This window comes from Hyaena hyaena, unplaced genomic scaffold (assembly GCF_003009895.1).
Source record: "Hyaena hyaena isolate Hyena2069 unplaced genomic scaffold, ASM300989v1 scaffold_118, whole genome shotgun sequence".
Classification (NCBI taxonomy): domain Eukaryota; kingdom Metazoa; phylum Chordata; class Mammalia; order Carnivora; family Hyaenidae; genus Hyaena; species Hyaena hyaena.
The window spans coordinates 1,434,837-1,456,910 of record NW_024080751.1 but is presented as its reverse complement, the minus strand read 5'-3'; the positions used below and the strand labels follow the sequence as shown (position 1 = coordinate 1,456,910).

General features: G+C 62.3%; 2 protein-coding genes across 2 annotated transcripts; one reads left to right on the top strand and one right to left on the bottom strand.

The window, feature by feature from the left end:
• The first annotated feature begins 5,470 nt into the window (after window positions 1-5,470).
• Window positions 5,471-6,613, top strand: RPS21 (ribosomal protein S21). Its single transcript, XM_039237053.1, has 6 exons — window positions 5,471-5,561; window positions 5,701-5,763; window positions 5,849-5,912; window positions 6,059-6,130; window positions 6,403-6,458; window positions 6,545-6,613. Exons 2-6 carry the CDS (start codon window positions 5,714-5,716, stop codon window positions 6,552-6,554), a joined length of 252 nt encoding a protein of 83 aa, XP_039092984.1. The 5' UTR covers window positions 5,471-5,561; window positions 5,701-5,713; the 3' UTR covers window positions 6,555-6,613.
• A 112-nt stretch (window positions 6,614-6,725) lies between these two features.
• CABLES2 (Cdk5 and Abl enzyme substrate 2) lies at window positions 6,726-21,229 on the bottom strand. Its single transcript, XM_039237055.1, has 10 exons — window positions 20,760-21,229; window positions 13,681-13,752; window positions 13,483-13,575; window positions 12,281-12,358; window positions 11,631-11,739; window positions 10,946-11,111; window positions 10,440-10,543; window positions 9,990-10,096; window positions 9,029-9,233; window positions 6,726-8,840 (listed from the first exon to the last, which is right to left on the bottom strand). The coding sequence occupies exons 1-10, from the start codon at window positions 21,227-21,229 to the stop codon at window positions 8,700-8,702; spliced, it is 1,545 nt and encodes a 514-aa protein (XP_039092986.1). The 3' UTR covers window positions 6,726-8,699.
• Window positions 21,230-22,074: the final 845 nt, after the last annotated feature.

The following is a 22,074-nucleotide window of genomic DNA, read 5'->3' as shown; positions in this document are numbered from 1 at the left end:
TCTGACTGGCCTGGCCGCTCCAGGCCCAGAAGCTGCTGCTCCGGGAGGAGGAGGGGAGGCTCCCAGGACGGCCGCGCTGCCCCACATCGCAGCGCCTCGTTTACCTGTGCGTGAGGGGGGCTGCGGGCCGCACTGGGGAAGGACAGGGGCTGCTGCACAGACACCAGCCAGCTGCTGCTGGCCGCCACCGCCTTCCCCGGGCAGCCTGACTGGGGACCTGTGTGAGACTGCGCTGCTTTCTGTGCAGCTGACAGTCACCAGCCCAGGATTCAACTCCAACCAACCACATGGCCTGGAACCACATTATAACAATAGTGGTGGTGATGGTGATGGTGATGGTGGTGATGATGGTGATGGTGATGGTGGTGATGGTGGTGGTGGTGGTGGTGGTGATGGTGGTGATGGTGGTGGTGATGGTGGTGGTGGTGATGATGATGGTGAATACGGTGATGAACCCCAGCATGCTGAGGGCTTCCCGAGTGCCGCACTCATTCTGAGCACTGCATGTGTTAACCAGTTGAATGAAGATGGCCCCAGCCCTGTGGGGTGGCTCTACGACCACTGTCCCTACTTTATGGCCAGAAGGAGGAAGCTAAGTAATTTATCTGAGGTCACAGGTTTAAGAAACCGAGGAGGAGTACAAGTTCGACTTGTGATCCTGATATGATATTGACAGTCAAGGTTATCGGGAGCAAATGGGAGGTTAAGTGGGGCAGAAGCAGGTGTATACTCTTTTAAAAAAAAAATTTTTTATTGGGGCGCCTGGGTGGCTTAGTTGGTTGAGCATCCGACTTTCGCTTGGGTCACGATCTCGCGGTTCGTGGGTTCGAGCCCCGCGTCGGGCTCTGTGCTGACTGACAGCTCAGAGCCTGGAGCCTATTTCAGACTCTGTATCTCCCTCTCTCTCTGACCCTCCCCTGCTCACGCTCTCTCTCTCTCTCTCTCTCTCCTAGAAATAAATAAAAATATTTAAAAAAAAAGAAAAAATTTTTTTATTAAAACTTTTTTAACATTTATTTATTTATTTTTATTTTTTTAATATATTTTTTATTTATTTCTAGGAGAGAGAGAGATTGAGAGAGAGACAGACAGCATGAGCAGGGGAGGGTCAGAGAGAGAGGGAGATACAGACTCTGAAATTGGCTCCAGGCTCTGAGCTGGCAGTCAGCACAGAGCCCGATGCGGGGCTCGAACCTACGAACCGCGAGATCATGACCTAAGCGAAAGTCAGACGCTCAACCGACTTAGCCACCCAGGCGCCCCAAAACTTTTTTAACATTTATTTTTGAGAGAGAGAGAGAGAAGAAATCATGAGTAGGGGGAGGGGCAGAAAGAGAGGGAGACACAGACTCTGAAGCAGCTCCGGGCTCCGAGCTGTCAGCACAGAGCCCGATGCAGGGCTTGAACTCACAAACCATGAAATCAAGACCTGAGCTGAAGGCGGACACTCAGCTGAGCCACCCAGGCGCCCCACGGGCGTATACTCGAGTAGAAACAGCGCACTCAGGACCCCTGAACAGCACCCCCTGCTGAAGGGCTGTTGCTGAGCCCCTGAAGGCTGCCCTGGGATCCACAAAAAGCGCTCGGCCTGACAGTGTCTTCAAGTGCCAGGTCCTCCTGCCCCCCACTGCCTTTCCCCACCTGACCTCTGGGCTCTTGCCCAACCTGGAGACCCCAGAGGAAGCTCAGTAAACAATTTACCCCCCGGGCAAGGGACCAGGGGGTTCAGGGAGGTGGCTCAGCCGCCTTCAGCTCGGGGGAGGTGGGAAGGGAACAATCAGGTGAGCATCGGCCCCAGAGCCCCAGCACCGCTGCAGGCAGTGCAGACACAGCTCACGGACGCCCCATAGTGGCTGCTGGGGACAGCGCAGGCTCAGTGAGGCCATCTCCACCTGGGGTCCTGTCTGCAGCCCTCCCGCCCCCAGATGGCAGGATCCCGACTGATGAGAAGCTGACCTTGCTCCCTTCAGGGACCACGTGCTCCTTGGTGGCTCCTGGGACTCTGGACAACGTTTCTTAAGAGAGGGTGTTATCCAGACTTCATGGGCCATAGGGTGGGGGGCACAGAGTTTCCCCTTGAAGAACTTGGCCTTGGGACTGCCCTAGAGGAAAGGAGTGTGCACACCCATGTGTGTGCATCCTATCATCTTACATTTCTAAAAATTTTGGGGGCGCCTGGGTGGCTCAGTCAGTTGAGCGTCTGACTTTTTATTTCAACTCATCTAGTCCCACCTCGGGCTCTGTGCTGACAGTGTGGAGCCTGCTTGGGATTCTCTCTCTCCCTCTCTCTCTGACCCACCCCTGCTCGCTCACTCTCTCAATATAACTAAATAAACATTTAAAAATAAAAATTGTGTTAAAATACCCATAACATGGAGCACCTGGCTGGCTCGTTGGTGGAGCATGCAACTCTTGATCTCGAGGTTGTGGGTTTGAGACCCATGATGGGTGTATAGATTACTTAAAAATAAAATCCTTAAAATAAATAAATAATAGGGCACCTGGGTGGCTCAGTTGGTTGAGCAGCTGACTTCAGCTCAGGTCATGATCTCACAGTTCGTGGGTTTAAGCCCTGCTTCAGGCTCTTTGCTAAAAACTCAGAGCCTGGAGCCTGCCTTGAATTCTGTGTCTCCCTCTCTCTCTGACCCTTCCCCGCTCACATTCTGTCTCTCTCTCTCTCTAAAATAGATAAATAAATAAACAAACAAACAAATAAATATTGGGGCGCCTAGGTGGCTCAGTCGGTTAAGCGTCCGACTTTAGCTCAGGTCATGATCTCATGGTCTGTGAGTTTGAGCCCTGTGTTGGGCTCTCAACTGACAGCTCGGAGCCTGAAGCCTGCTTCAGATTCTGTGTCTCTCTCTCTTCCTCAAAAATAAACATTAAAACAAATAAATAAAACACACATAATGTAAAACCTACCATTTTAACCATTTGTAAGCATACAGCTCAATGGTATAAAATTCTCTAACAATGCACCACCATCACCACCAACCATCTCTAGAACTCGTTTTGCAAAAGTGAAACTCTGTCCCTATTAAACACGGACTCCCTGCTTGCCTCCACCAGACAATGGCAATTACCATCCTACTCTTTGATTTCAATGAGTCGAAGTACCTTATATAAGTCTAATTGTATAGACTCTGTCTGTGTGTGATTGGCTTATTTTTCTCAGCATAATGTCCTCAAGGCCCAACTATACCCGTGTCAGAATGTCCTTCCTTTTTAAGGCTGAATAAATATCCCCTTGTGTGTGTATACATTTTGTTCACTCATTCATCTACCAGCAGACAGATGGGTTGCCTCTGCCCTTGGCTACTGTGAATAATACGGCTACAAATGGGCGTAGATACCTCCTCGAGGCATTGCTTTTAATTCTTGTGTGTGTACACTCAGAAGTGGAATTACTGGATATGGGAATTCTATTTTTAATAGAACCACTATACGATCTCCCACAGTAGCTGCACACATTTTATATTTCTACCAACAATGAGCAGAGGGTTCCAATTTCTCCACAACCATGCCAACATTTGCTTCTTTTTACAATTTTCTCTCTTCTCCTTTCTCCACTACTTCTTCCTTCTCTTTTTAGCTTATACATTCATCTCGAGACAGAGAATCCCAAGCATGCTCTGTGCTGTCAGGATGGACATTGTGACCCGAGGCAAAATCAAGAGTCAGCCGCTCAATCAGCTGAGCCACTCAGGCTCCCGATTTGTGTTTCTTTAAGGACTATTTCTGTTGAACATCTTTACATGTACTTACTGGCCATCTGTACATCTTCTTTGGAGAATGTCTACTGGGGTCCTTTGCCCACTTTCAAAACAGGTCATCTAGTCATAGTTCTCTGTATAGCCTGGGTATTGATCCCTTATCAGATATATGATTTGCAGTATATTCTCCTATTCTGTGGGCTATTTTTTTTTTAAACTGTTGATAGTGTCTTTTGATGCACAAATCCTAAAAATTTTCATGAGGTGTGATTTGTCTTGTTTTTGTCCACGCCTCTGGTCTCACATCAAAATCATGGTCAAGTCCAATGTGGTAAAGCCTGTGTCCTACGTTTCTTCTAAGAATTTTGTTTTAGGTCCTTGACCTACTTTAATTTTACATAAGGTGTGAAGTAAGGGTTCAGCTTCATTCTTTGGTACGTGGATGTCCTGTTTTCCCAGCACCATTTGTTGAAAAGACAGTCCTTTCTCCCCACAGTGGTCTTGGCAGCCTTGTAGAAAATCAGTTGACCACATATGTGGTTTATTTCTGGGTTCTCTATTCTGAACACTCAAGGAAGACCCTCTGCAGACGTCTCTCTGCTACTCTCTCCTTATTGGCACCCTGGCTGCCTGCCTCCCACCTTCCAGCTACAGGATCTTTTGATCAGCAGGACTAGCTGGGTTGACCCACATGCAGACACAGGCAGGCAGAGCAGCTGTGCAAATCCGGAACCATGAGCAAGTCATGTCTGCACAGGTGTTGGGGGTCCTAGAAAGAGCACATAACTCTCAGGCCTGCGGGAACACGGAGAGCCTTTCCTAGAAGGCTGGGCTCAGCGACCCCACTGCCTATGCCTGGGCGCTGGATCCTAGCGGAGGCGACAGCAGACACCGCATACACGAACACTGGTTTCCAGGCAGGCGGGGACTTGCAGCCTCAGCTCCAACCAGGCCCGGGACTTAAGTCTTCCCACGGCCCTAACGGCTGGCAACCATGCTGCTGTGCGGCCACGCATCCACTCGACTTCATGATTATGCACCCACTGTGTGCAGGTCCAGGGCGAGCAGACAGAGCCCTTGACAGAGCCCTTAACCGCGTAGCCTGCCGGATACCTGGCTAGGGGAAGCGGTGCGGGGGCCGAGCTGGACGGAGGGCTTGCAGGCAAAGGGGCTATCCTACTTGTGAGGCTCAGCCCCAGGCAGGCCCCTGCGGGCGAGGCCGGACCGTCAAGGATGTTTCGGCTGAGGGGCCGCCAGGCTCGCCCGCAGGCGCGCGGGGCGAGGGGCCCCTCTGGGCCAGCACTGCTCTCCAGAGGGATAGAGTGAGGCTGGCCTAGCGGGACGGGCTGCGGGGTCTCGGCGGGTCCTGCCCCGCGGCTAAGCAGCGGCCCCCACCCTGTTCCGACCTCAGCTTCCCGAAAGCCGTGTCCCCGCGCCCCAGAGAGGACCCCAAGTCCGCCAGCTGTCCCCCCACCCGCCCCGGCCTGCTTGCGGCTTCCTCTGGCTCGGCCACTGCCGCGGAAGAAGTCCCAGGAGGGGTCTACACGGTCCCCGGCCCGCCCACGCGGGGATGACAGCGGAAGCCGAACCCCGCGGAGGCCCGGGCGTCCCCCAGCCCTGCGACGCCGCCTGGACCGGTCACCCGCTCCCGCGAGTCCGCGGGCCGCCGCCACTCGCAGGTCCCGCCCCGTCCGCCGGAAGCGGAAGTGCGTCAGAACTGCCGACTGCGCCCCGATGCGCCCATCGGGACCCGGAAGCACTCGCCGAGGCCCCGCCCCACCCGCCAAAACCGCCACCGGCGGAGGAAGCGCTTCCTTTCTGCGCTCGCGCTCGTGGCGGTGGCAGCAGGTGGGCCGCGTGGCCGGGCGGGGGCTGCGGGCGGGAGCGGAGGCGGGAGGGCCGGGGCTGCTTGGGGACACGGCGGGGGGGCCAGGGCCGGCTGCGGCGGGGACGCGGCCCGGCCTCACGGCGCCTCGGGGTCTCGCAGGCGCGCCCTCGACATGCAGAACGACGCCGGAGAGTTCGTGGACCTGTACGTGCCGCGGAAATGGTGAGCGACCCCTCCCGCCCTCCCCCGCCCCCCCCCGCCCCCAGTCCTCGGCTCACGGCGCTCCCCGCGGCCCCCCTCCCCGCAGCTCCGCCAGCAACCGAATCATCGGCGCCAAAGACCACGCGTCCATCCAGATGAACGTGGCCGAGGTGAGCCGGGAGGAGGCAGCGGGCCCGGAAGCCTCCAGGGTGGTCGGAGCCCGGTCGGGGTGGTCTAGGCGGCTGATCACTCCCGGACCCCAGATTTAGGGTTAAAGGTTTTTGGATGTCTTGTGACTCGCGTTGACGACTTGCAGGTTGACAAGGTGACAGGCAGGTTCAACGGCCAGTTCAAAACCTATGCGATCTGCGGGGCCATCCGCCGGATGGTGAGTGCCCCCTGGCTCTGCGCATCGGGCGCGCGGTTGAGTGGGGAGGCCCGAGTGGATTTGTGGGCAGAGTAGGTTAACTTGTGCGGCTCAGCCGGCCGCCCGCCCCTTCCTGGGGTGGAATAGGGATGCTAAGGGGCCCAGGACAGGACCCCCCTGAGAAAGCACTCAGGTGAGCCCCGCCCCCCCGGTAGTGAGGTGCGAGGCTGTCCCCACTGGACTTCCCGCCAGCTGAGGGTAGCAGGGGAGATAGCGAGTGCTTTTTTTCCCAGGGTGAGTCCGACGACTCCATTCTTCGACTGGCCAAGGCCGATGGCATCGTTTCAAAGTGAGTGAGATGGGCTGCGTTTGGGCACAGAGGCCAGGGACCTCTCCTGAAATCAGGTTTTAACGTTGTCCTTACTTCTGTCCTAGGAACTTCTGACCGGAGAGGATCATGGATGTGAGATATTTGTCGTAAATAAATAACAAAAATAGCAAAACCCCCCTGTGTTGGTTCATTCTGTGCTTGTGGGTACATTCCTTGGGGCGTCGGGGTCAAAGCTGCCGTATGGCTGGACGAGGCCAGTTGGCCAAAAGGAGACAACCTACAGAGCACTTTGCAAAACCACATTTTACTTCGAACCACAAATACGTTACCATTTGCAAACAAATGACACGTGACTTGACCTTGAGGTCAGTCAAGCTTAGCACGCTTTTAAATGCACAGCTGCTGCCCGCTGCTGCGAGCCGCACCAGGCCCTGAGACGCCTCTCGGACGTCTGGGTTCGTTCTAGAGAATGAGGAGTTCAGGCTGAAGTTTGGCTTCAATACTGGCTTTGCCGCGGTGATTACTGAACATCACACACGAGCAGCTTTCGGCACCGAGGACAGGACACACCGAATGGGGAGCTAGTCTGTGAAGGACTAAACTTTACTACGGAACACACAGACCTAAGCTGCTGTCAGCTGTTCTAACACCTGTATGGAAGTCGTGGAGGATGAGGGCACATGCCCTCTTGAGGTGAAGTTTGGGAGTCTGTCCCTTACAGTGCTCGTACCGCTAGAATGTCCTTGAGATCCGATGGTGGCTGTGCACCTTGCTGTCCGGGAGAAAGGTGCCTGGACCTCAGAGCTCCCACCCTCTTCCACGTGGGACACATGCAGGTCGGGCCGGCGGAGAGGACAGAGTTCGCCCACAATAAGTAGGGTTGGAATACGGTCTTGGGCTGTGTCCTCCCTCCTGCAGGCTCCCCAGCAGCCTGCGCAGACACGGGGCTGAGGTCCAGGCCGCGTTGCTGGTGCCTGAGTGCTGTGATGAGCACAACTGGTGTCTCCTTTTGGCAAAAGCATCAGTTCACAGGATACAGGGTGGGGCTGTTGCACAGACTGACAGCTTTCTAGGAGAGCAGCAGGGAAGCAGCTTAATGGCCCAGCTGTCTCAGGGACGGAAACTGTCCTCAGTTCTTCAGTGTTTGACGGGCAGCGAGCTGGAGGACCGGGTCCCAGGATGTGCAGGAGGGACACAGGCCTGCACACAGGTGGCAGCCAGCACTCCCTGGGCTTGCTTAGCGTGACAGCCAAGACTGCTTCCTCCTGCCTAGGAAGTACCAGTGTGTGCACCCTCTCCCCGGGGAGCTGGAGCAGCCGGCCCCCCATGGCCGGGGTGAGCATGGCTCCACGTCACAGCCTCAGCAGCTTTCCGCCACGTTTCGTCTCCCTTAAAAGACTCTTCAAACCAAATCGCAAGTAACAATAAATACACTGCTTTTCTTCATCACAATATTGCTGAGAAAGATCCAGAGCCAAGAGCAAGCAGTCCGTCATCCTGAAGGTCCAGAGTGTGGCTGGCAAGCAGGGGCTCGGGGTGAGAGGGGAAGGGTGGGTCCCCCCGTGAGGTGGGCTAGTGTCTGCGCCGAGACCTGCTGGCGTGTGTGACGCTCGGGCCTCAGGATTTCACAGTGACACGATGCTTGGAGTACAGAGTGAGAGAAACCGGACGCTGGCCTAGCTGCGTGCACCTAATGCCAGAGCTCCGCCTGCAGAAGGACGCGGGGGAGACCGGCGGGCTCGGCTGGGCCGGGAGGGGGCCGGGCTGTGACCGCAGCTGAAAACCCGAAATAGCCAAGACTAATGTTTGGACACATTAACTTCAGCAACTTCAGCATGTTCAGCAGGCCCTGGGAGCCCCGATGTCCCCTGCGAGGCGAGCGCAGTGGCGGCGGCGGTTTGCGGAAGCCCAGGCGGTGCAAAGGGAAAAGATCCGAAATGGCCACTTGAGGAGGATCAGGGTCCGTCACAGGCACATGAAAAAAGAAAACTTCACGTTCTGCTCACGTAAAAATGCGAGAAAATTCTCAGGAATGTGCCATGGCGGGTGGTGCGCTTTGGAATGAACGCAGTGTCTCTCCAAGGAAGCAGGTGTGCAGGGACGGCATCGGTGGCGAGGGCGGGCGCCTCCCCGCCGGGCGGCCGCTCACGCGGGAACGGGGCGCGGGGCGCACACCCGGAGGCCAGGCAACGTCCCTCGGGCCCTGAGTGCTGGTGGCGTGGGAGGGGTGGCCGCCATCCCCGCGGAGGCCCGGCGGGGCTAGAACTGCTGTGTGAGGCGTCTGTAGTGGGGCAACACCTGGCTCTCGGGGAGGTAGAGCGCGAGCTCCAAGGCCACCAGCACCGTGAACTCAAACCCGATCAGATCCCTTCTGTTGAACCGAAACCTTTCCTCCAGCTTCTGCAGGGGAGGAGGGAGCAGGGAGGTTACGAGGGGCCCGGGGTCTGCACCAGCCCCCCGACCCCTTCCAGAGCCGGCCGGGGCGGGGGGGGGGGCGGGGCCGGGCCGGGGGAGGGGGCGGGGGCGGGAGGCGGGGCGGGGCCGGGCCGGGGCCGGGCCGGGGCCGGGCCGGGGCGGGGCGCACTCACGTCGATGAGCTGCTTCACCTCACTCCTGCGGAGGTCGCTGCTGATCTTGGCCGCGAGCAGCACGCACGCCCCCGCGCACAGCTTGCGGTTCTGCTTGTTGAGTTTGCCCTGCAGGACGAGCTTCTCGAAGTACACGTAGGCCATGGACACCGTCACGGGCTCCAGGCTGCACTCCTCAGAGAGGTTCCGCATCTCCCGTTTTAAACTGCGGGTTTACACGGAAGCCGGGTGCTGACGGGCCGAAGAAGTGGACCCTCGCCCTGCTCCAGGGTGGCCCTCGGGCCGCTGAGAAAGCGCGTTTCCTCCATCCAGGTGGGCGCGGCCCGGCGCCGTCTGCAGCTTGCTGGACAAGCGGGCAGGTGCCGGCTCCCCCCCCCCCCGCCCCCGCCCTCGAGCTGTACCAGAGAGCCCGCCATGTCCTCCAGGGGACGCCACAGAGGGCAGAGGCCCTGCTCCCCTGTCACTGTGAGGGGGGCGACGTGGGGAGGAGACGGCACTGTGGAAAGGCCCCGAGGCAGTGTCTGGACCTTCAGCGAAGCCCCTGTTGGTGCCGGTGAGGGGGGCCGTGAGGTGTGGGCGAGGAGGACCCAGGGAAGGGCACTCCCGGGCTCCAGGCGGCCCACCGCCTACTCGCCGTGAAGTCTTGGGCAAGCCTCCTCGGCCCTCGATCCCATCTGTCAGAGGGGGTCACCACGGGGCCCACCCCCTGCGTAGTCACGGGCATCAGGAAGGGCTAGCAGGTGCGGGTGCAAGAGGCACGGAGGCAGCCTGAGCCGTGGAGGTGGTGGGTCGGGGGGGGGGGGTGGGGAGCTGCTGATGTTGGCCTGGTCAGATGGCAGGGGGGGACTTGGGTGGGGCACACCTAGACTTGTGAAGCTAGGAACCTACTGGAAACACAAGAGGGGAGGAACAGCCCCATCGCAGTGGTGGGGCCCCGAGATCTCGCCTCAGCCCCCCTTACCTCCTGATTTTGCTCAGTGTCAGTTTGATGTGTGGGAACTTCTCCCGGAAGGTCTCATTCATGTCCTTCTTGAGGTCGGAGGGCTTCACGTACTCTATTACGGTGGTCTGCGTGAGAGGAGGCCGCAGGGTAGGGGATCAGCCTGCGCAGCCCTGGGGGCCCAGCCGCCCGAGCCCCGGGGGGCTGATTTCACACCAGCCTAGGTCTGCAAATGGCTTCAGGTGCCAGATCAGAGGATATGAGGACAGAGAGTCTCAGGGCCTGGGATGCAGAGGGGCGACCCAGGGTGCCAGGGCTGTGGGGTCAGCGCAGCCTTCTGGCCTACTGCACACGCCCCCTGCCCCGAGGTGCTGGTGCCCTGGGGCAGGGGGCTCAGCAGCCCTGCCCTGGCAGCTCACCCTCAGCTTGCCCGGGGCATGTGGAGTGGGCCTGCGCCGGCGCCCAGCTTACCATGTACGATGCGAAGATGAGGACCCGCTTGTGCTTGCCGCAGGGCCACTGCGGGTCATCCAGGAGGTTGGGGTTATACTCCAGTGCGTCCCCTGCGTCAGTCCCTGTGTGCAGAGGACAGCCCTGACCGACCATGAGCCCGGGGCTCTGGCAACCCAAGCCTCAGCTAGAACCCTGGTCTAGTGCCTGGGGAACAATGTTCCTGGGATCTGGGAGGGACTCGAGCCATAGTTCCCTGTCCCTAAGGGCTGGGTAGGTGTCCTGACCCAGGGACCCACTGCTCCTGTCCCGGAGCCATCTGTGGACACGGGATCTCCCCACTGCCTGGTTGGGTGAAACACAGGCCATCTGCTCCCTCCTCTCCTGACCCTTTTCCCAACCCTGGCTCTCCGTCCGGACCAGGGGCCGTGGGCTTCAATGTGGCTCTGGTCTGCCTGCCACAGGGTGTCCCTGGCCCGGCTGGCATGGCTGCCTGCCTGGCGCCCAGTTAGGGCACGTGGGGCTACCTAGATCCGTGCCCGTTGGCGCTGACTTGGCTGGGGTAGGTTTGTATCTTGACCCTGGCAGAGCCCGGGGGACGCTGGGCCGGGGCTGAGGCGGCAGGGCGTGGCTGTCCGTCTTGTGTGCGACCAGGGCGTTGGTAGGGTATAAGAACTTGGCGTAAGACACCACCTGGAGGGGCAGGGGTGTCAGGGCTCAGTCCCACTCATCCCTTGGTCCACGGCCCCCTCCTAAGACCAGAGGCCCAGCCAAGCTGTGCCTTACCCCTTCCGCTGCAGGAAGGCCCCAAATGCCACCCTCACGGGGACAAGGAGGACCCACCGAGAACCAATGCTCCCAGGCAGCCCTCCCTATTAGCCCTGCACTAACAGTTGATGCCAAGAACGTTCCAGAAAGCCACTCTTGCCATCCCCCATGTGGGATCTGCAACACAAAAACCTTCTTGCTGCCTCTGAAGCCCTTGACCTCTGACTGCCAGCACAGAGGCGGCACCTGGAACCCCTTCCAACTCATGCCGTTTCCCCTCACCTGGCCGATGTGTGAGGTGGGGGGGAGGGGCGGGTGTCCTCACAGGGCTGTGTGGCTTCCTCCCGACACCTTGCAGTTAAGAGTCAAGGTGTGTTCACGGTCTCGGCCAGCCCAAGCTCCAGCCCACCCGCCGGCCCCACCGTGCGCGGCCTCCACTCTTGCCTTTCCGTCTGCTCCCAGCTCGACGCCTTCCAGTTCAAAGACCATCTCAGAAGACACGGAGACGCCGCCCGACGGATGTCTCTGCTTCTGGCTGTCCAGCCTCAGGTCACTGCAGTGCACAGGCGGGAGGCGGCTGCTGGGCCTCCTGTCCCCGGAGGCGGCAGGGGAGCAGGGGCTCTGGGCACAGCAGCTCACCCCCAGCTCTGCACCTGCGAGGCCCAGAGCTTGAGGGCGGGAACCACGCCGGCACTGCCACAGGCACAGGGGAAGGACCCCCGTCCCGTGCACTTCCTGCGGGGACGCCTATAGGCTGGCGGACTGGGGCAGCGCTGGCCTCTCCCTGACATCATCCCCCCGCCCCCCGCCGTCAGGTCCCTGGTGCCGTCTCTGCCCTGACAGTCACCCCCTCCTTCCTGGAGCTCTGCCGGGACACACTCGCCTGGAATGGCCACGAGGGCGCATCCCCATGAGGAGGGACGTCCCGGGGCATCTCCGTGCACCTAACGGCGCGGACACACCCTTCCTGGAGAACCAGGACCCGAGTGGCCTTCCACGCTCCCGAGAGGCTTTGGCAGAAGCAGATCTGCTGGCCTTGGCGCAAGGCTGCTGCGAGCCTGGGGGGCCCAGCCCACGCCCCCCACATCACTCACCTGACCCGCAGGCCTTCTCCATAGGGCAGGACGGAGAAGGCCGCGCACAGGGACCGCTTGGCGCAGATCAGCACAATCCTGGGGGGAGGGGTTGGTCAGAGCAGGTGGCAGGTGTTTCCAGGAGGAAGCTCCCTCCTGCCTACACGTGGGTGACGCAAGCTGCCCGGGGTGTCCCGGGGACGGAGGGCCAGTCGGTCTGGCTGTCCCTGGCCTCGCCCGTTCCCTGCAGGTGCTGAGCGAGGGCGCGCCATCCCGCTGGCAGGTGCGTCCCCTCCAGGCGACGAGCAGCACAGGAAGGTGTCGCCTGGCCCGTGCAGGCAGGGGGAGGTCAGTGGTTGGAGGACACTAGAGCAGAGGCGTGTGCCCAGAGGATGGTTCGGTTCGGGGAGCCTGTCCTCAGCCTACCTGGGGGCACCGAGGAAGCCAAGAAGCACCTACTTCTACGTCCCGAGCCACCCTGAGCCACGCTAGCCAGGAGGTGGCCCTGCACGGGGCGGGTGTGGCAGGAAGGCCAACCCCCCTTCCCCCCCAGCCCCGGGCCAGTGCAGCTCCAGCAGGGGGAGACTCCCTCTTCTCTGGGTGCGACTGCTGGGCCCTCGGGGCTCCCTGGAGCCAGCCCTGCGCTCGGGCCTGTTCCTCAGCAGCAGCATGAGCCGGGCACACTGGGGGGCACGCTGGGGGGTGTCCAGGCCACTGCTGGAACACAGGGCTCCCTGACAGGGCCTCCTGGTGGACGTCTGGCAGCATGGCTTCCCGCAGGGCAGGGCGCTGAGCTCAGATGCCTCAGGGCCTGCAGGACAGGGCGTGGGGGATGCGCCAGGAACGCCCTAGGGCGCCCGCCCAGCACCCACGGGCGCAGAAGCTCCTCAGGGTGGCGCGGCTGCACCCTGGTCTGAGGCAGCCGGGTCTCGGCTTTTAGTTTAGCCTCCCCTCTGCCGCCCTTCTCTCCTGGCCACGGTCCACTGCCACGCCCGCTCTGCGTTTGCAACGTCCCTTCACCGCAGCGCTCCTACTCAAGCTCGTGCACCTGGTGGCTCTTCACCCGGGACACCGGAGGGGAGCGGGGCGGCAGGAGCTGCTCGCTGATGCGGGGCTCGAGGGTGGACGTGCAGGGCAGCGCCAGGGCTGCACACACGGGCCCGGGATCGCACTCCAGCTCTGCCTCGCGGTGGCCGCACACCTGCTCCCGCGGCACATGGTACCTGCTGTTCCTCGTGTCATACTGTCGCATGTTCTTGATGAAGTGAGTCTTCTTCAGGCCTTTGTGCCTTGGGGAGCCGGATATGTGTTTGGTTCTGCAAGGTAAGCCCCAGGTCACTCTCCCCTTCCTCGAGAACCCCCCTGGCCTCAGAGCCTGGCGGCTGGGGTGCGCAGGGTCTCAGAGCCAGTGAAACTCTCACCTCTGAACGGAGGCACATCCCACGGCATCTTCCAGGAACTCGAGAGAGCAGCGCTGGGAGGCGACTCGCCGTCTGTGAAAAGACAGGACAGGGCCTCAGCTAACGACCAGAGAGATGTGCTCCCGGGCTTCTCCCCACTGAATGGCAGCCCACAGCCACGGGGTCCGGAGCCCGTCTGTGACCACGTCTGAGTCTTGGGCAAGACTCAGGACCAGACTTTGCCAGAAGAATACAAGAGGGACCAGCGTCCTGGTCTGCTGCTGCCTGTCGCCTCCCGGGACTCAGCCCTGCACGTCCCGAGAGCTCCTCTCTGGCCTAAGATTGGCACGGCAGGCCCCACTCAGCCACAGCAGGCGGAAGGCAAGGAGGGGCTTCAGGAAGTCTCCAGGACCGGAGCGCCGCGCCTGGAGGGCTCCCAACCTCCCACCCCACGTCAGGGGGCTTCTCAAGCTAGAAGGCTCAGACCCTACGTGGACTGCACACGAAGATCATAAGCCCAGGTTACTGGCGCCAAGGCGCCCACCTGGTCACCTGACAGCCCCTTAGTCTTCGTGGGGCTCACGAGCACACCCCACACCCCCGTACGGGAGGGAGGCTCGCGGAGGCCAAGGCTGTGTGGCCTGGGAAATGAAGCCGCACAGGTCCTGAGCTCAGCCTGGGCCGGCACGTGCCGGGTGGCTGCTCCGGTGTCCGCGGCACCATTTCCTTCAGAGTGTGAGCGGGTGCGGGCTCCTGGGAGGGGCCCGGTGTGGGGGGCGGGCTCCTGGGAGCTGCAGCCTGTCGGGGAGCAACGCTGTTCTCCAGCAGGACCCCTGGCTTACAGGCCAGGCCCAGTGTGGTCAGGCCACCTCACCAGGTGGGGCCAGCCTGGAATCCAGGTCACTACGAGCAAGCGAGTCCCCAAGGAGCCATCGTGCACTCAGGGGCTCAGCCACCACCGCCCGCCACTGATCAACTGCCTATGGCAGCGCAGAGCAGCTCGGCCCCTGCCCGAGATGACACAACCAGGGTAGTCCGGGGGGCCCCAAGGCTGTCACCTCGAAGCCATAGCCCACGCTCCACTTATTTCTTTGAGACGACAAAGACAGCAGAAGCTTGTTGAAAAGAAACTAGAATTGAACACAGTGCAAACTCCAGTGAAATGCCGGGTGTCTCAGAGTGGCCCCACCTCCCAGGGGCTGGTGGGGACGCAGGGCATCTGCCCACTGGAGGACAGTGCCTGGTGGGGGGCGGGCACCAGGGCAAGGGGGACTCTGGGACGGGGCCTGAGGCCTGGCCAGGTGGCGGCAGGACATGCAGCAGGGGCCTCCGCAGGCAGGTGTGCTGGCTGCGTGCAAGGCAGCAGGGGGCCGTGTCGGGCATCCACCCTGAGAAGCCTGAGGTGGGCGCAGGGGAGCGGTGACCCCGTGGCGGGCGAGTAGCTGGGTGAGCAGGACCAGGCCCAGCAAAACAGCCGGCTTAGGTAGAGCCCGGCCGTCCCTGGGGGCGTCTGGGCCGCTCTGCTGGGCCAGGCTCAGAGGCCCCAGGGGCAGCCCCGCGCGGCTTCCTCAGTCTCATTTCCTCGGCTCATTTCCCAGGCGGCACCCTGGTGACTCCCGCACGCCCGGGAGCTGGTGCGCAGGCCCGGGGTGGCTGTGGTCCCCACGGACGCCGCCCCGCACGTGGCCTCTGGGCCAGCGCCCGGCGGAGCGGCAGGCGGGTCATGGCCCTCTGCTGCCCGGCTCGCTCCTCCCCTGGGTTCTGGGTTGACGCGGCCGGCTCACCACACTGTTAAAATCTGGGCCCGGCTGCTTTGGCAGACACCTGTGGTTTTCTTCCACTTGCCCCTCCTCGTGAGTGTGCTACACGCAGACTCAGTCCTCACAACGGCACATGGCAGGCGGCGCCCTCACTCTCAGTTCACAGGTGGGGACACGGAGACACGGAGCCGGCAGGCAGCCTGCACGAGGTCATGCACGTGGAAGGCTGCACCGGGCCCTGCACCCCCGCAGGCGGTCGGTGCGCCCACTACCGCCGCAGCACTGGCTGGGGTGGCTGGAATCGAGGCCGCCCCCCGAATATTCCCTCAGATGCTCCTCTGCTGAACTTGGCCTCCGTTCCAGAGCTGCTGTTTGGGCTGGAATGAACACCGGCGGCAACGCTGACCACGGCGCTCTGAGCCGCGGGCCTGCGTGGGCGCCTGGGACACGGGAGGCCTATGGCTTCCTCGGCTGCCATGGACGCATCCCAGTCTGCAGAGGGCTGAATGAGCTGCAGAACGTTCTGGAAGTGAGACTTTGTGAGCAGGAGAGAAACAGCTTCCCAGGGATCCCAACGTCCTTGGGCGCGGAGGTGACCATGTCACGGGCGGCGGTACAGGTCAAGCCACAAGTGGGCGAGGCCAGAGACCCAGGCGTGGACACACAGGACCTTCTGCGGGTCTCCCCTGGGGGTCAGGAGGGGCTCACCCTTCCCAGGACACAGAGCAGTGCTGGCCATTCCTCCCATGGCGCCCACTTCCAAAGAAACTGCTGGCCAGTTGCTGGTGGCTTCCTCTGGAGGAATGTGGAGCCCTCTGGGGAGTCTCACAGTGAGACCTCCACGGCCTCACATGCGGCCCTAGCAGGATGGGCCACCCAGCATGGGTGGGCTATGGCCGAGGGCCTCCCAGAAGCCCCGCAGCGGCCCAGACAGAGGCACCCCCTCTGGGAGCAGCCGGGCACGGGCAGCAGGAGGCCGGGCATGCCACGGTCCCGGTGCCGGGACTCCATCGCGTGCTGCTGTGGCGGTGGTGATGATGTGGGGGTCTTGGTGTGTGAGGGGGTGCCGGCCGGGGAGAGTTTCTGGGGGGGAGCGTGTGCTGCCCCCAGAGCCGGGCCTGCATTTTACACCCCATTTCAAAACACTACCCACAAACCAGCTACAGAGAACACAGCTTGGGCTTCCTGCCACCGACGTCTGGGCAAACACGGGTGGCCCCCGCCTGGAAGCCTCTCCGGGGAGCCGAGGTCAGGGTGTGCAGGCCGGTGTCTCCTCACCAGCGACCGACCCCGGGCTGCCTGCATCTGACTCTCTGGGGAAGATGGGCCAGAGGTTGGGGGGCACAGGTGCCCACCGCCCCGACCACGGGCTTGCTTGCTCTCTGGCTCACTCTCAGGATTACCCCGCCCCCGCCCCCAGAACGCTCAACCTGAAAGGTAAACAGGAAGAGAAATCGCTATTTATTAATTAGACAGTTTCTGACACCTGATGGACAGTCCTTCTCTTTGTAACTACAGAAATGCCAGCGGAGCAGGGGTGCCCACCTGAGGTCTGTGTGAGGGCCGACGGCCTCCCAAACTAAGTGCGGGGCAGTCCAGGGTGCCCCCTCTCGCCAAGCCCCTGCCAGGCAAAGCACAAACTCCAAATTCCAGCCCACCACTCAGAGAGGCCTGAAGACCCCCTGGCCACGGGACGCAGGGTGTGGTCTCTGAGGACCAGGTCTTGGCGAGACCTGTGAGCTGCCACGGGGCAGCGCCTCTAGGCTCTAACCTTGGCCGCCTCGTCTGGTTGTCCTTCAGCAAGAAACCCCCAAATCGGAGTTGTGAGCACACTGCCAGACACTACACTAAAATTGGTTAAATTTGGACAGGAGCTTGGCAGCTTCCAGAACACGAGGTGGCTCCTGGCCAGCATGGCAGCTAAAATCCTAGGCCCCTTCTCAGAGCTGTGGCAGTGCGAACCCTCCAGAACTGTGAGTCTGTGCCCCCGGCTAACACGGCGGCGCCCTGGCTCGCCTTCCCAGTCATCAGTGCCTTGGACGCTAACAGGGACTGCAGTGGGCCGAGCTGGGGCCCCCCAAAAGCTACACTAAGTCCTAGCCCCTGATGTCTGTGACCATAACTGTATCTGGAGATAGAATCCTTGCAGATGTGACCAAGTTAAGATGCGGCCATTCGTGTGGACAATGACTGGTGTCCCTAGAAGGAGAAGAAAACGCCAAGTGCACACAGAGACCCCGGGAGAAGCCCTGTGAAGACGGAGGCAGAGACCGGAGGGACGAGGCCGTCCACCAGCCAAGGGCCACCTGGGAAAACCAGGAGCTGGGCAGGGAGCAGGGGCAGGAAGGCTCCTTCCCTGGAGCCTCCAGATGGACCTCATGCTGTGACCTCTGGGACGGCGTGAGGGAGCCATGCACTTGTTCAAAGCCAACCAGCTTGGGTGCTTTGTTTCGGCAGCGAGAGGAGGGTGTAAGGCCCGGCGGGAGCCACCTGTTTCTGCTGGCGGCGGAGCCCAGAAACCTGCCAGCTCGTGTTAGGTGATGGCAGTGCCGAAATGAAAATAAGTGCCACGTCAGGGGCTCAGGGGGAATAGGGATTCCAACGACTTGCTCACTGGCTTAGCAGGAAAAGCCACGCCAGACTAAAGCCCGAGTGAAATACAACTTCCCTTCTGTGGACTGGTGTGAGCGCTCAGTGGGTAACCTGGTTGTGACCAGTGTCTGCTCGCCTGGCCCTGGCCACCGCCTCCCCTCGCTGTGCCCTTGACCTCCCCTGATCTCACAAAGCCCCTCATGTAGGTAGTATGTAAGGCAGGAGCATTTCACAGACAAGTAAACTGAGGCTCAGCGAGGCTGTGCTTCCTGCCCACGGTCACGGAGCCCCTGACAGGTGCAAGTCTGTTCCCAGAGCCTGGGTCAAACCACCGCACTTGTACAGGCTTCAGGAAGAGGGCCTCCCCACCCACCCCCCTCCTCCGGAAAACACTGGATCCTCAACTGAGCCTGCAGCGGGGAGCCCCCTTTGCTGGGCCGGCCACCCCTCTTTGCTGGGCCGGCCACCCCTCATGCACTCGCCAGCGACTCTCTGTGGGCCCATCTCTGGGCCTGGGGGACAAAGAGAGAAACGGACAGTCACCACACAGGGAGCCCGCAGTCTCTCACGGGGAGGGACAGTGACTCCAAAATATAAGGGCAGGGCCCTGAGCTCAGCAGCAGAGCCTGAGGAGGGACAGAGGTTCATGCCTGGGCTTGGGCCCGGGGTGGAGGGACCCAGGGACTGGGGTGGATGCGGCAGGAAGATGGAAGGGCACCCAGCCCCCACACCACATCCCCTCCCGAGCTCGGGCCACTGCACACGCCCCCTACGAATGTGGTGACACCACAGGCCACATGGCCTCGCAGGGTGCGCATCCAGCGTCCACGGCCCCCGAGCCCCTCCCTTGAGCGTGGCCCTGGGGACAGGCTGCTGGCCAGCCTGGTTGGCAGGGTCTGGCCCGCAGCGGGGCGGCCGCAGGAGCGCACAGGCACCCCGAAGGGGCAGGGGGCGGCCCGGGGTCACACGGCGGGCCGGGAGCACACACATAGCTCTCGGGATGGGACCTGCCTCCAGGCGAGTCACCTTCCCTCCCAAGCCCCACGACTCCTCACACAACAGAGGGGCTTTGCCACCCGCCGGGCGTGAGGAGGGGACCGTCCTCCAGGCTGACTCGACAACTCCGAGGCCAGGACAAGTGAGCCGTGGGGCTGTTTTTAAATCGGCCGGACTCCTGCCAGCAAGCTAGTTGCTTCCTAGCGTCAGCCTCCTCCGGCACAAGCACCCCCACGCCCCCAGGGGACTGGACTCGGGGTGCCGAGCTGCCCATGGTCCCTTGGCCCCAGTCAGCCTCCTAAGTGCCTCCAGAGCGCAGCCAGGCTTGTCTGTGTAAGGGATCAGCTCCACGGGGGTCCTCCGGATAGCTGGAAATACTTCCGTCTGTGGTGTGACAGTGACCTCAGCCAGCACTTACCCACGGGCCACAAACAAAGCTCTGACCATAAGGTGAGAACCAGTCGTTGTATCCTGGACTCAACCCTCCCAACCAAAACAGCCTTAGAGACCCCCCCCACCCAGTGCCCTGACCACTGTCTGAGGGCTGGGGGTGCGAGCGCAGCCGTGATGACCTCCAGCTGAGAAGAGCGGCCTCTGGCCCCCTGGGAGTGGCGGGGGTCGTGAGGTCATGGCCATCTCTGCAGGGCCCCTGCCTCACAGAGGCCTGCCCTCCAGCTCTGTCTTGCAGACGGTCCCTTCCAGAAGGACTGTGACCGAAGTCCACCCTGAGGCCCAGGCCCAGGCTCCAAGCCCATCCTCAAGGTGCAGGTGGACAGTGGGAGGGTACGGGAAGCCCTGGGACCTGGAGGAAGGGGCGGAGGACACAGGGTCCTTGCCCCCCTCACCCCCCGAGCTGCAGCCATGCAGGGGGCTGTGCAAGGCTCTCAGGGGCAGGAAGCGGGTGTCTGGCGGCTGGGCCTTTTTGGGCACAGGCAGACTGGAGGGGCAGGGCTCAAGGGTGGGGGCTGGTCTGGGATGGGCTGAGGGCTGCCCAGCAGGGGGAGTGAGTGCCAGCTGGGGTGTGACAGGGCCAGGGACACTGAGCCCAGAGGGGACCGGGGTGGGGGGAGGGCTGGGGATCTGCACAGAGAGAAGGAGGGGGTGTACCAGGGAGCAGGAGCTGCGGGATGGCAGGCTGGGAGGTCTGCGCTGGCGCAGAAGACCTGGACACCGGATGTCACAGTGCAGGGAAGAGCCCTGGCCCACACGGAGGGGTGGCCCGGCCAGGAGAATGCAAGGGGACACACAAGGGATTCTCCAGAGTCCCTGAGTCCAGGACGGATAAAGGCGGGTTGGGGAGGGGCGTGTCCAGAGCTGACAGGGCTGTATGTCTGGGGGCTGATGAGGACTGAGGAGCTGACAGAATTAAGGGGACCATGACCCCCGCGTCTGGGGACAAGCCTTGAGGAAGCTGACCCCCACATCTTAGACTGACCGGGCCCAGGCAAGACTCTTTCTAGAGCTGGCAAAGTCAGGGCACCCCAACCCTGTGTCTGCAGCTCACAGGGGATCAGGGTCACCTTCTGATCCCCAAGTCCTGTACCGACAGGGCCCCAGGTGACCCTGATCCCCAAGTCCTGTGCAGAGGGGGCCTTGGCCCACGGTGTCCCCATCCCCCGGACCGACGCCCCCCTCCCTCCCAGGTCACCCTGACTCAGTGTCCTGGGCTGCCAGGTCCCCGGCCCACCTCCGTCCCTGGGCCGACGGCCCCGGGTCAGCCCCGCGCTGCTGCAGCCCACGGCCCGCACTCACCTCTGGCGCTGCCCGTCCAGCCCGAGCCCCAGGCCGAGGCCGAGGCCGGCGGGCGCGGGGGCGGGCGCAGGGCTGAGCAGGCCCTGGGGCGCCGACGCCCTGCCTGTGGCCCCGGGCAGCCCCGGCAGGCCGGCGGGGGGCGCGGGCGGCGGCGGCGGCGGCGGCGGGGCTCCGCGGGAGGAGGGCTCGGGTCCCGGGGGTCCCGGCGGCGGCGCGGGGGGCTCGCGGGCCTCGGCGGGCGGCGGAGGCGGCGGCGGGGGCTTCTCTCCGCCCGGGCCCAGGCTCGGAGGCCGTCCGTCCAGGGAGATGTTGTTGAGGAAGAAGAGCGCGGCCTGGCGGCGCCGCGAGTCCCCGCGCCTCCGGAGCGCCTGCTGCGGGGCCCTGGCGGCGGGGCCGGGGCCGGCGGGCGGCGGGGCCCTGGCGGGGCCGGGGGCCGGGCCCGGGGCTCCACCCGCCGCGGCCGCGGCCATCCTCCGACTGAGCCCGCCGGCCGCCCGCCGCTGCCGCCCCGCCCGCGCGCACGCGCCCGCGCACGCCGCCCATTGGCCGAGGGGCGCCCGCATGCAAATGATTCGCCGTTGCTCCTGCTCATTGGCCCGTACGGCTCGGTGGGCGGGCCGCGGAGTTCGCAGGCTGGGATGGGGAGGTGGCTCCCCTGGGTCCTAGAAGGAGATCGTTGCGGCTTGAGGGATCCACGAGCCGAGCGCTCGCGGGCAAGGCAGCCCTGCCACCCTGGGTTCGAGTCCCCGCCTCGGAAGCAGCAGCTTCGGGGCGCTGGCGCCCTGTTCCTCTTGCTGGGTTGCGGCTTTCGTGGTCAGTCTCCGTCGAGGCTGAGTCTTTAGGCTCCAGCGCATGTCTCCTCTGGGGTGTGTGTCCGTGCTGGAGGCTGGGGTGCGGGGGCTGAAGCTGTGCCGCCTGCCCTCTGGGGGGCTTCAGCTTGCAAAGGGTCATCTCCTTGAGGAACCCCAAGGCTCCTTGGAATGGCGGGTGGTGACATGGCTTCCTCACCGACTGAGGAAGACACCTGCCTGCGGTCCCCGCCGATGGGAGCAGTGCTGGTCCTTCCGCCCCAGGCAGGGTCTTGCACTTCCCTCAGCAGCAAGGTGACCTGAGCCTTCGTGGTGCCGAGGCCTCACTGTCCCATTCTGTACCCAGGTGCCCCTGACCTCAGAGCAGGTGGCTTCATGCTCGAGTGCTGCCTTCTGGAGCCCCCAGGAGCCCACCTGTGTCTTTGGGGGGACAAGGTCTCGCCTCTGTGTCACACTTCTGCTCTGTCCAGCTTTCTGCCTGGGACAATGACTTCCCGGCACTGTCA